The 12055-nt window shown below is 38.0% G+C and overlaps 2 protein-coding genes across 2 annotated transcripts; one reads left to right on the forward strand and one right to left on the reverse strand.

Annotated features, from left to right (window-relative positions):
• The first annotated feature begins 380 nt into the window (after window positions 1-380).
• LOC103431059 (pyruvate kinase 1, cytosolic) lies at window positions 381-5671 on the forward strand. Its single transcript, XM_029092558.2, has 16 exons — window positions 381-661; window positions 772-868; window positions 953-1050; window positions 1602-1757; window positions 2363-2440; window positions 2639-2770; window positions 2903-2983; window positions 3108-3179; window positions 3275-3364; window positions 3449-3593; window positions 3798-3886; window positions 4085-4180; window positions 4296-4363; window positions 4513-4612; window positions 5133-5192; window positions 5291-5671. The coding sequence occupies exons 1-16, from the start codon at window positions 593-595 to the stop codon at window positions 5441-5443; spliced, it is 1584 nt and encodes a 527-aa protein (XP_028948391.1). The 5' UTR covers window positions 381-592; the 3' UTR covers window positions 5444-5671.
• Window positions 5672-5984: 313 nt separating this feature from the next.
• Window positions 5985-8282, reverse strand: LOC103431060 (trihelix transcription factor DF1-like). The gene has a single exon (XM_070812426.1). The coding sequence runs from the start codon at window positions 7583-7585 to the stop codon at window positions 6158-6160; it is 1428 nt and encodes a 475-aa protein (XP_070668527.1). The 5' UTR covers window positions 7586-8282; the 3' UTR covers window positions 5985-6157.
• Between the last annotated feature and the right edge of the window lie 3773 nt (window positions 8283-12055).

A 12055-nucleotide genomic window follows, 5' to 3' on the forward strand; every position in this document is an offset into this window, starting at 1 on the left:
GACATCACGAGGAACAGTACTATTTAGTACCTCAATCGGAGGAGCCTCATGCCCTCAATTTTCCTTCAGTTCTACTTAATGGTAATTATACAATAGGATAAAAGGAGTTTTAACGAAACATTTTTTTATGTTTGTTCACTTTTAACGTTAAGAATATTTTTACTCTAAAAAATTAGTTTTGATACTATTCACTCACAACACTTTTTTGTCTTTTGGTTAAAACTCAAAATTTCAAGTCATTTTAATTAGTTTTCCTTAGAATAAAAAAGATAAATCACATTTAAAATTTAACTTAAGAGTAAAAATATGATATATGGGTTTAAATAAAATTTATTAAATAAAAATATATAGTTGTATTTGTTTTGTATTTAATAGGGCAACATACCAAAGCGAAGTGCGAAAGCAAGGATTCCATATTTCATTGTCGTCGCTGAGAATTAAAAACAAGCACTCAGAAAAAGGCATATTCTTCCAGAGAGTCAAGTTTCGACGCCTCCCGTTTCGTTTCGTTCGTTTCGCTTCTTCTTCTTCGTCTTCTCCACACAAAAAAGCAGAGAGCAATCAGCAGAGGCAGCACCAAGAAGCAGTGAAGATGCATTCGAATCACCTTCTTCTGGAAGAGCCAATACGGATGGCTTCGATTCTCGAGCCGTCCAAGGCTGTATGCAAACTCAAATCCCTAATCTCTATTTTTTCTTTTTGGTTCGGATTTCAGTTCTGAATCGCTTTTTGTTTGTTTGTTAATGTAATAGTTTGGGTAATTTTTTGCAGACTTTTTTCCCCGCAATGACGAAGATTGTGGGTACGCTCGGCCCGAAATCGCGATCCGTGGAGGTTATCGCTTCCTGCCTCAATGCTGGAATGTCTGGTATGCAATTCTAAACTTTTGAATAGATTTTTATTTATTTTTGTTGCGTTTTGTTTGATGGATTTGAATGGGTTGGGTTGGCAGTGGCCCGATTCGACTTCTCGTGGGGCAACCGGGAATATCACCAGGAGACTCTGGAGAATCTCAAGGCCGCTGTTAAGAGTACTAAGAAGCTTTGCGCTGTATGTTTGTCTAATTTTTAAAGGAATTTTGATTTGTTGAATTCTTTTGCTTGTCCGTTTGTATGCTAATTGACATGCATGCATGCCTTTGATTTTCAGTTGTAAACAGTTTAATAAATGAAATCTGAGATTCAAGGCATTCATTTTTTTGTCTATATATCTTTGTTTTCCACCGAAACCCGATTTCGGGTAATCTTTTGCTTGTTTAGTTATTGATTTTTGGACTATTTGAGTGTTCCTCAAGTGTATTTTGGACATCATTTTTTGAAACAAATGGAAAAATTGCGTATGAAATGCTAGCGGGACAAATCTTTGTTGTTTAACGTCTGAGTTTGCCATTAAAATGTTTTTTTGGACAGCCATTTTTTGAAACAAATGGAAAAATTGCGTATGAAATGCTAGCGGGACAAATCTTTGTTGTTTAACGTCTGAGATTGCCATCAAAATGTTTACTAACTGTATTTTTAACAACTATGATTTTCTCCTTTTTGTGGGATGAGTAAAAGAAGAATAAGGAACTGACTGCATGCTAATGTTTGTCTATTTTTCAGGTTATGTTGGACACTGTGGGTCCTGAGTTGCAAGTCGCCAACAAAACTGGGAATCCTATTGCACTCCTCGGAGATGGACTCGTTGTTCTGACGCCAGATCGCGGACAAGAACCATCCTCAGAGCTGTTGCCCATCAACTTCGATGGATTGGCAAAGGTTTGCCAGCACCTATCATTTTATCAGGGCATGCATGACTTGGTTGAATATATAGACAAAATTTGATGGATAGGTTGAAAACCTAGTCAATGATAGGTTTAGGTCGTTTACTACTTATAATGCTGAAATCCTGTGGAGACATCCATAGCTTTAGACATTGCGTTTCACCAATAATGTGAGCTTGTAGTAACAATGACTAAAATTGATGAACTTAAACCTTGATTATGGGCTCATTGATGGCCCATGGTTTGGAGAACATTTCCCACTACCGTTTTCTCTTTCTTGTACAATCCCAGTAGATTTCTATTCAGCTGGTAATGCTTGAAATTATGGATCTCCTACGACAATAAGTAATTTGAGTGGCACCATCACAGTTTGAATTACGTGTTCATCATATGTGGAAAAAAGTACCAGTGACCTACTTGTTCTCATGGTGACAGCAGAGATATGCAGCTGCAACTTGTCCAATTATGTTTATGAGTTGAATACTGCAAGTTTCTGTTATTATATTGTTTTAGCTTATGTTATTTATTCATTTTTTTGTAGTCCAGACTGAGATAAAATCTCCATAATATCACAAGTAAATCTTTAAATTGTTTTTGCAGGCGGTGAAGACGGGAGATACCATTTTTGTTGGTCAGTACCTGTTCACGGGAAGTGAAACGACTTCTGTATGGTTGGAGGTAAAACAAATATAATTGGAGAACTTCCCTGAAGTTCCTACCCCTTAAACTGAAAGTTTCCACTGAAGAAAATCTTCACTATGGTCCAATTTTTCTGAGTCAATTAGTATATGGAGAAAACGAAAAGAACTTTACATAATCATGACGGGAAGTTCAGAGGTCATGCATGGCTGATAAGTTTTATTTTCAATTGATCAGGTTTCTGAAATAAAAGGAGAAGATGTCGTTTGTTCCGTAAAGAATTCTGCAACATTGGCAGGTTCATTGTTCACTTTGCATGCATCTCAAATTCACATTGACCTGCCTACTCTCTCCGATCAAGATAATGAGGTAAGTTATCTGAACTTGCTGCACTGACTACTTTTAATAGGTTTATACAGAACGAATCAAGTCTCTATTAGTTCATTTTGGATTGATGCCTTTACCGATTTATTGAGTGCTTGAATTCAATGCTTAATTCAGGTTATAAGTAGTTGGGGACTTCAAAACAAAATCGACTTCCTATCATTGTCATATACGAGGCATGCAGAAGATGTCCGCCACGTAAGTGTTATTCTATGTTCCATGTCCTTGTATCAAGTCTCAACATCCGAATACTTTATATCATTTCGTCATTTTTGAAGTTGGTTGTGTGAATAACTGGAGTATTGTTAATGGTGTAATGTAGGCTCGTAAGTTCCTTAATAAGCTGGGTGACCTCGGTCAGACACAAATTTTTGCTAAGATTGAGAATATGGAGGTGAGATTCATCTGTTTTCAGTTCAGAATCTCAACTTTCTATGACAGTGCTGAGTAATGAATATTTATGTTTTTTTGTTTGTTTATATGCATTAGGGTTTAACCCATTTTGATGAGATTCTGCAAGAAGCTGATGGCATCATCCTATCCCGTGGGAACCTGGGCATTGATCTCCCACCAGAGAAGGTCATTTTTCTGAACTTTGAAGTTAGAAAATGTCACATTATTTATTTGTTTTAGAAGTGAATAAACTTTTTTTTTCTTCTACAGGTCTTTTTATTTCAAAAGGCTGCCCTTTACAAGTGTAACATGGCTGGAAAGCCTGCTGTGGTTACTCGTGTTGTCGATAGTATGACTGACAACTTGAGGCCAACCCGTGCTGAAGCAACGGATGTTGCAAATGCTGTATTGGATGGTGCGTCCCTTTTTGACTCAACCTGTGCTTTAGAGACTACTTGTTAAGGCCCATTGAATGGGTTACCTTATTATCTGGTTGCATCTTCTATTTTCTTAGATATTCTCTTGTATTGTTTGTTACTGTTTGCCATTGTTTGCAAGTGTTCTGTTGACTGGAAAAATTTGTTCTTTGTTTCCCAACTTAATTGTCTTGTGGGTGCAGGAAGTGATGCAATTCTTCTGGGTGCTGAGACTCTTCGTGGTTTGTACCCTGTTGATACAATCTCCACTGTTGGTAGAATTTGTGCTGAGGTAATCTTTCACTTGTAATTTTATTCATTCTTTGTTTAGTAACTTTTTATATCAATGCTTATCATTTTAGTATTGAGGGCGATTACCTGCTGGACATGTCATTAAATTGGCTTATCGCAAATGCTCTAAGTATCAAAACCACATTTTACATTTCGTTTGCTGTACAAGGATAGTCTTTCCTAATTTTAATCCGTGCAGGCAGAGAAGGTTTTCAACCAAGACTTGTATTTTAAGAGGACTGTCAAATATGTTGGAGAGCCAATGACACACTTGGAATCTATTGCGTCCTCCGCGGTATGATGTTAATACGTTGCTATTTTACGTTGCTTCCTGTTGTAGTTAGCATTCTGGTTGAAATTATTGCACGATTTTGTTTGGTACTTGAATTGCCAATGTCATCACTGTCCAGGTACGAGCAGCGATTAAGGTGAAGGCATCTGTTATTATTTGCTTCACTTCTTCAGGAAGGGCTGCGAGGTGTGTATTTGGTATCCTTGGAAATGCAAAGTTATCTGTTTGTAATTAATTTATTCTGATGGGCCAATTTGGCATCAATAAGACGATCAATTTATGCTTCTTTTTATGGGCGAATGTCCTCAATTTTTACAAGTCATTATATTCTGCAGATTGATTGCAAAGTATCGACCCACAATGCCAGTTCTTTCAGTTGTCGTTCCCCGGCTCAAGACAAATCAGCTTAAGTGGAGCTTTACTGGAGCCTTTGAGGTGTGCCCTTGACTCCGAGTCGTTGATTAACTTCTAGCTCAACTACTGTAGTGAAGTTTATAACAATTCATGCTAATTTCTGGTTCTTTTTCCTAAACTTATTTGGAAGTGCATTTACATATGCAAAGTTTGATGGATAGAAGATTGTTATACGTTTTTGTGAGATTGAAATGTCTTGATGCTATGCAAAAGTTCAAGAAAAATAAGGATGTGTACCAGTTTAATCACGACGTTGCTAAACTTGAGTCATAAAAAGCTTTTAAATCTAATACAGAATTTAAACTTCATGTCAAAATCCAGGTGTATACTTCAGTTATCTCGTTGTGAATTAACTCTATTATGCTTATGGGAACGCCATTGTTAAGAATTCAATAAATTGTAGCTGTAATATGGCTAATTAATATCGCGCATGATCAGATTTAGTCCTAATACTTGGTTCTTGTATTGTTTGTTCTCTTGTCGTTTTAATCTGTAACGTATTTTTCTAACTTCGTTTTATCAACAACATACCAATTTGCAGGCAAGGCAATCGCTTTTAGTCAGGGGTCTGTACCCTATGCTTGCTGATCCTCGACATCCTGTAAGTGTCCTGTGGAGGTCGAATGTAAATTTGAGGTGCACGTAAGCTTCGATCGATCATCTTTCACTCAATTTGTTGTCCCGTCTATGATTTTGCAGGCCGAATCTACCAGTGCAACAAACGAGTCAGTTCTGAAGGTTGCCCTTGATCATGGAAAGGCATCCGGAGTGGTGAAGTCACATGATCGAGTAGTCGTTTGCCAGAAAGTTGGTGATACCTCCGTGGTCAAGATTATAGAGCTTGAAGATTAGAATTCCTGTTTACCCTCGTTTTGAAGCACAATTTCCTCTCTTTTTCTTTTCTCGTCGGGAAATGGACGAATCCCATATCGGCGGCGAGGTTTATATCCCGCCGGTTTTGGTTTTGGAGGCTTGGTAGTTGTTTAGACTTTGTACAAAAGGATTATACACCGATGCACACCCCATCCCATTTTGTCAAAGTCGATCAAGTCTACAATAAAGACTGTTTTTTGTTTGTGATATTTGTTTCGTTAATTTCAACTGAGAGATTGCTTAAATTGAATGTTTCAACCGTGACACAAGGGCTGATGTATTGGTTCTAAAAGACGTTAGGTTTTAGTTGGGCAGCAGGTTGGAGCTTAGCACCCAAGGAGGGGCCTATGGACTAATCAAGGAAGGCAGTAGTCAGCGCTTAGACGAAATTTGGCTGCATCCTTTCCTTTGGCTGCTTATCGAAAATGTCTGAGGCGTCGCCTATATAATAAATGTATCATCGCCACACATTCCCTTTGGTACAAACAAGTAAATCGCCCTGTATCCAAAATTTGGCTGCTTATCGAAAATGTCTGAGGCGTCGCCTATATAATAAATGTATCATCGCCACACATTCCCTTTGGTACAAACAAGTAAATCGCCCTGTATCCAAAATGCACGAGAAACACTTTAAAACACAAGTGGGAATGTCATCTTTCTCATGTCAACCTATATATAACTTACAACTTACAACTACCCCGTCAGCGAAGATGGAGGATCGCTTCTCTTGTTTGAAGAATTCTGCTGCTGCTGCTGCTGCTGCTGCTGATGAAGCTCCAGCTCCTTGCGGCGCACGAGCAACAGCATCCTCTCGTTCTCCAGCCGCCTTCTCTCGTTCTCAAGCTTGGCTCTCTCCATATCCCTTTCCTTCTTCCCACTGTACTTGATCCACTTTAGCCTCTGCTTCTCCAGCTCGAAAGCTTGGTATTGGTAGCTCACTTGCTGTTCCTCCAATTGTATCAGCCTTGTTTTCAACCACTGCTGCTTCTCCCACGGGGTCTTTGTCACATCTTGCATCACAACCCTCATCTCGCAGCTCAATTGCTGCATTAATTGGCTCGATGAGGAGGACCCCGCACTGCACCCTTCCTTTCTTGCCATTTTCCGCGGCGCTCTTTCATCATTGTTGTCATCCTCATCTTCGTGATTTCCATGCCCAATTTGACCTCTACACCCACCTCCAACCACCTCGTCTTCCTCTTCATCATCTTCGTCCTCAGATTCATCCTCCTCCTCGTCTTCATCTTCGTCCTCGCCGCCACTTTCTCCGACAACCATTTTGGATCCCTCAGTCTCTGACCTTCCTGAATTGGCAACCGCTTGGGCATTTTCTGATGAATGAAAGCACCTCTGCTGCTGCTGCGCTGGAATCTCAGACGGCTCTGTGGCCGCCTCCGGCGGGGAGTTATGCGCACCATTCGACGCGCCACCAACAGTTCCATGACCACAACTGTTATGATAAGCACACATTTCTCTGAAAAACAGGTGCTTCGAATTCAACAATTTACGAACTTCTTCCTTCATCTTTGGTGCCAAATCCATCTTTTCCAACAAGCCCTGATTCTCCACAACCCGGCAGGCCGTCCCCTTTCCAAGAATATCATTGACCCTCTTATACCTCTTGTTCAAGTCATTGAACTTATCCTCACACTGTTGAGGAGACACATAGAAACCCTTCTCCATCATAGCCCGGGACACCGATTTCCACTTCCCTTTCTTCTGCAGCAATCCACCAGCAGGCTTCTTCTTGCCCGTAGGATCAGGGCCATCGGACGCCTCGTCACCAATGTAAAACACAGCCATGATCAGAAGCCTCACCATGGTGTCGGTCCACTTCATTCTCTGCCATGGCGATATCTTCCTCTTGTCATCGGCACCGAAACCGGGTTCGTCATCGTCACTCAGGGCAATCTGCTTGGATTTGGGGGCAAATGGGTAGCCCTGTTTCACAGATTGGTGAGGGTTTTGGTGGGGGTCAGGGTCATGGTGGGGGGCATAGGGAACCATTTGGGGTTGGTGCATAGGGTTGTGAGGGTTTTGGGGATTTGGGGGGTTTTGGGGATTTTGGTGCAAAGGCATTTCCAGGCCAAGCATTCCAGAAAACAGCCCATTTGCTTCCATTCCAAAATCTAATAAACTGCTCTTATTCTACCAATTTCCCAAAAGATTAAAACTTTGTGACGAAAACCAAGAACCCAGTTGAAACAAATGTTCTAATCTAATTTCCCCACTAAATATATCTTTCAATCCAATCGATTTTATAAGGAGAAAACTCATGCGCTGAACAAAACCCAGAGCAAAAAAAATAAAATAAAAATACCCAATAATTGAAACCAAATAACTGCCAAAAAGTACCAGAATCTGAGAGATTGGAACCGACTTGTTACATCAACATGTCCAGGGGCACATCCACGGATGGAAAGGAATGAGAGCAATGGTCAGCTTTTGCAGAAATGTGTGGCAGAAGCAGAAGATAACGTAGAGAGAGAAGTGAGAGGAGAGAGAGAGAGGTTTGGTGGTGGTGGTGGTGGTGGTGGTGGAGGAATAGATTGTGTGACATATTCAATGGAGAAGCGGTATGAGCTATATACAGAGAGCGGAGCAGCCGGTTTTAGGTTGGCAGGTTTTGTATGTGCAGAAGACAGCGGAAAACTGCCCATGGTTTTGCCTGCCTCTGCTTTGGAATGGAAAACCCACAGGTTTCTTTTCTTTTATCAATCTTATTAAGATGAGAGAGAGAGAGAGAGAGAGTAAGTGAATTACGTTTGTGCTGTGTATGGGTTAATTTGATATGGGCATGCCACGTACATTAGGTTGGTATTTTACTTTATTTTGATGTTGCAATAAATTAGTAGCCTAGTTAGTGAATATGCTTGTCTTGTGCAACTTTTAAAAGGTGCCAGGCGGTAGTAGATACGGAAGGATTCTAGCGTCTAAGCGGCATTTAGGTAAAGTTTAGGAGGAGTTTATGTGGTTTTTTAATTTTAATTAAATTTATTATATAACATATAAATAAGTGTTTATTTATCTTTATAAAATACATAATTGTGTTGAGATATATAAATTGTAAAATAAAATGACATATAAATTATAAAGTATTATAACATATTGAAAACATGAGTACCAAACATATCAAACATATAATGAGTGTTCATTCAAGTATTCAACAAGTTTCTTACAGTGTATTGTAAAAATAAAATGAAAAATAAATTTTTTTTTTTGTTTAAGTGGGAGTTGCAACCTAGACGAGTACTTAATTAGATTAGCCGGGTCTAGGCGTCCTTCCGTAATTTTCAAATGCCTAAGGATTAATCGGGGTGGTGGCCAGCCGTCTAGCCCTATGCGAGGATTTTCGGGATAGTGGCAATGTGGCAATCTAAATAAATAGTACCAAAACATAATACAACTGCCAAATTTCCAATATTATCTTTTAATTTTCAAATAATACAGTCTAACGGTGGTTTATTAGAAAGAAGTTTATCTTGTAACTGAATGTATATTCTTTTGACATTTTTTTTCTTACACGTATTTTCACGTAATAAGAAAGTCGCAAAAAATATTCAATCAAAATTGGTAAAAGTCTCTCTTTATAAAGGACCGAATAAATCTTGTTTTGGCCAATACAACCAACATTGGTTCTCGCTCTATCTGTCACTTTTGATTCGGTGTTTGAAGCTCCAAGGGCATGGAAGCTATTAGATAGTGTCCGCCACTACAAAGCTATGCGTCTCTTTGAGATGCCAAGAGGATGTCGAGTCGTGGCACAATTTTGTCGTTTCAATTTGATAGTATATTTTAATTTCTAAAAATTTACTAGGAGTTTGCTTGTTTGGTTTCTTTTTTTTTTATAGGAAATTTTGTTCAAGTACCATTTGAACTTAAAAACATGTGCGTTAATACTACTTGAACTTTTAATTGTAGTTTTTTACCACCTGAACTCTCTTGGTTGTTGGAATCTACCACCTACCTTTACTTTCCATCCATCTTGCCGTTAAAACTTGTCACTTGAGAGGGTATTTTCGTCAATTAACTTCATAGGGCTGGTTAGAATAAAATAGCTCCTAAATAAAACTGTCTATGTCAATATGACACCAAAATTGGACGCATAAATACATATTGCAATTACAAATTGCAAAGCTACAAAAAGGAACTGAAATAAATTGCAAATACATATTGCAATCGCCTTCATTCTAACGTCTAATAAATTTAATAGAAAAGGAACTCAAATAACAACGAAATTCATGCCTTCACTTTAACCCCAAATGAAAAAATCACAATAAACCCAACAAATTTGTTAATTTGACAAACCAAGTTATTAAACTAAACCCTAACTATAAATAAAAAAAAGATTTCATAATTACCATAATTTGGGGGCTTCTCTAGCAAATATGAACTGATTATCCTCCATCCCTCTTTACTTGATGCCAACATAGATGCCACCAATTAATTTTTTCTTCAATTCTTCAACAATCCTAGAAAAAATCAAACATAGTTGTTTTCCTTTCTCTCCATGAAACCCTTCGTATCCTGCCACAACAAAGACCCTCCCTCCGGATGTTGGTTTATCAGTTTCTTTCATATAAAGTGATTTGAGGAAATTTAGAAAGTTCATTGATAAAAATGCCCCCACAAGTGATATGTTTTAATAGCAAAATGGATGGAAAGTAACGGTAGGTGGTAAATTCAAACAATTGATAAAGTTCAGGTGGTAAAAATACAAAATTGAAAGTTTAGGTGGTATTTGCTCACATGTTTTCAAGTTTAGGTGGTACTTGTGCAAAATTCCCTTTTCTTTAATAGAGTTCTTTCTTTTATTTTTCATATTGGTGTTGTAACGTCCCTCCCCGAATATTTGCTTTATTTCGGGAAATAATAATATTAGTGATAGGCCCAAACTAAAACTCTTGTTTAGTTTGTTACCATTTTTCCAATTCACTTCTAAATCTCCAAACACCTCACACTAATTTAAAAAAAACAATATTTAATTCCCAAAAGCATAAGATTAAATCTCTATTTATGCATCAAATTCCTTTACTTAATTCCATTCTTGACCTTACTTAGCTCAATTTCTCAAACAAAGATTTTATCTCAATTATTTAAACTACCAATTTATAGTGATTCTCTAATCACTGACCTTGAATCCAGCCATACTAAATACGTATAATTTCTTCTCATACCAAAAGTATGATTTCATTCCCAATATATCACCTTTCTCTTTCATAGGTCAATTTCCATCAGAATCATGGTTAAACTTATTTTCGTGAATCAAATTTCATCACTCCAAATGATTTAATTCTTACTAAATTATCCATGTTGTTAATTACCAAAACACTCAATTAAATTATCAATTTATTTCCCCAAATTCTTCTATCAAACAACCTCTAAACAAAAGATTAATTCTCGAATATTTAAAGCTGCATCTAACGTTGTTAGATTGCCTACGTACCCTTTAGTGGGATCAAGCATTTCGTAGTTCACAAATTCAAATTTAACCTAATTACAAAATTCAAACAAGTAACCATAAATCAACATCTATCTCCAAACAAGCGAATCACATCCAATGCTTATCAAACTTGATTTCAGAACATCAAAATTAACTTTAAAATATGGCGTCGGCTCACTGGCCATGCGCCGTCGCCAGTAGCGGTTGACAGCCCCGAATCGCCGGAAAATATCAACTAATTTTAAAAATTACCAATTATACAGAAATATAGATTTCAATGAGTGGTGAAACTTTCATACCTGTGACCAAGACCAATTTGGCTTGAAAAAGCCTCAATTCACCTCCAACCTGCCGAAACCCTATAATTTGGGTGTCCTCGATTCGACTCCATAGCAACTCTGACACCCCCAAACTTGTTTGGGCCTTGTTCCTGGCTTCCAAAGGATTGTTTTGGTAGTGGAAATTTGAGGATTTTGTTTCAGGATTTGAAGGATTTACGCCGTGAACCCGAAGTGCCGCCTTCGGGTTTTCACCATTTTCTCACCTAATTTCTTCTAATTTTAGCTGAAAATGGAAGAGGGAGGGTCACTAATTCAAGTTTAGGTGGTGGCAACATTCAATTCACCAGAGTTGGAGAACCCCTCAATCTCGTTGGGTTGGGTTGCGGTCAAGAAGGGGGTCTGATCCCCTCCTTCTCTACTCCCTCTTTTCCCCTCATTTTCTCCTTTCCTCATTGGCCATCCCCCTCTAGATTCCTTCTCCCTTGTCTCCTTTCTATTCTTTTCTTTTAATCACAGCCATCCATCATTTATTTTTCCTTTCATCACAGCCACACATGTGGCACAACTCATTGCTCCAGATTTTCTGGAGCCTTCTAAATGAAAATAAAATTACCATAATATCCTTGACTTTAAACGTTAATAACTTCTTTGTTATAACTCTGTTTCACGAACAGTTTGCGCCTACGCGTTTGTGAAATTGAGCTTTATTCAAAAATATAAATTGTGACCTTGAAAGGTCTACAAATTTTAAATAGTTAATTTCCAAACTTTAAACCTCGTAACTAGTTTAATTTAAAACTAAACTCACATAAATTATTATAATTCTCGAGAAATCATATAAAAGCTCAATAATACAAATATGTAGAT

This window comes from Malus domestica, chromosome 14 (assembly GCF_042453785.1).
Source record: "Malus domestica chromosome 14, GDT2T_hap1".
Classification (NCBI taxonomy): Eukaryota; Viridiplantae; Streptophyta; class Magnoliopsida; order Rosales; family Rosaceae; genus Malus; species Malus domestica.

Bases quoted from the DNA above. Each gene is read 5' to 3' on its own strand.
- LOC103431060 (XM_070812426.1), bottom strand. From the start codon at position 7,585: ATGGAAGCAAATGGGCTGTTTTCTGGAATGCTTGGCCTGGAAATGCCT.
- LOC103431059 (XM_029092558.2), top strand. From the start codon at position 593: ATGCATTCGAATCACCTTCTTCTGGAAGAGCCAATACGGATGGCTTCG. The intron at 3,887-4,084 runs GTAATCTTTCAC...TAATCCGTGCAG, and splicing joins TTGGTAGAATTTGTGCTGAG to GCAGAGAAGGTTTTCAACCA. The intron at 4,364-4,512 runs GTGTGTATTTGG...TATATTCTGCAG, and splicing joins TCTTCAGGAAGGGCTGCGAG to ATTGATTGCAAAGTATCGAC.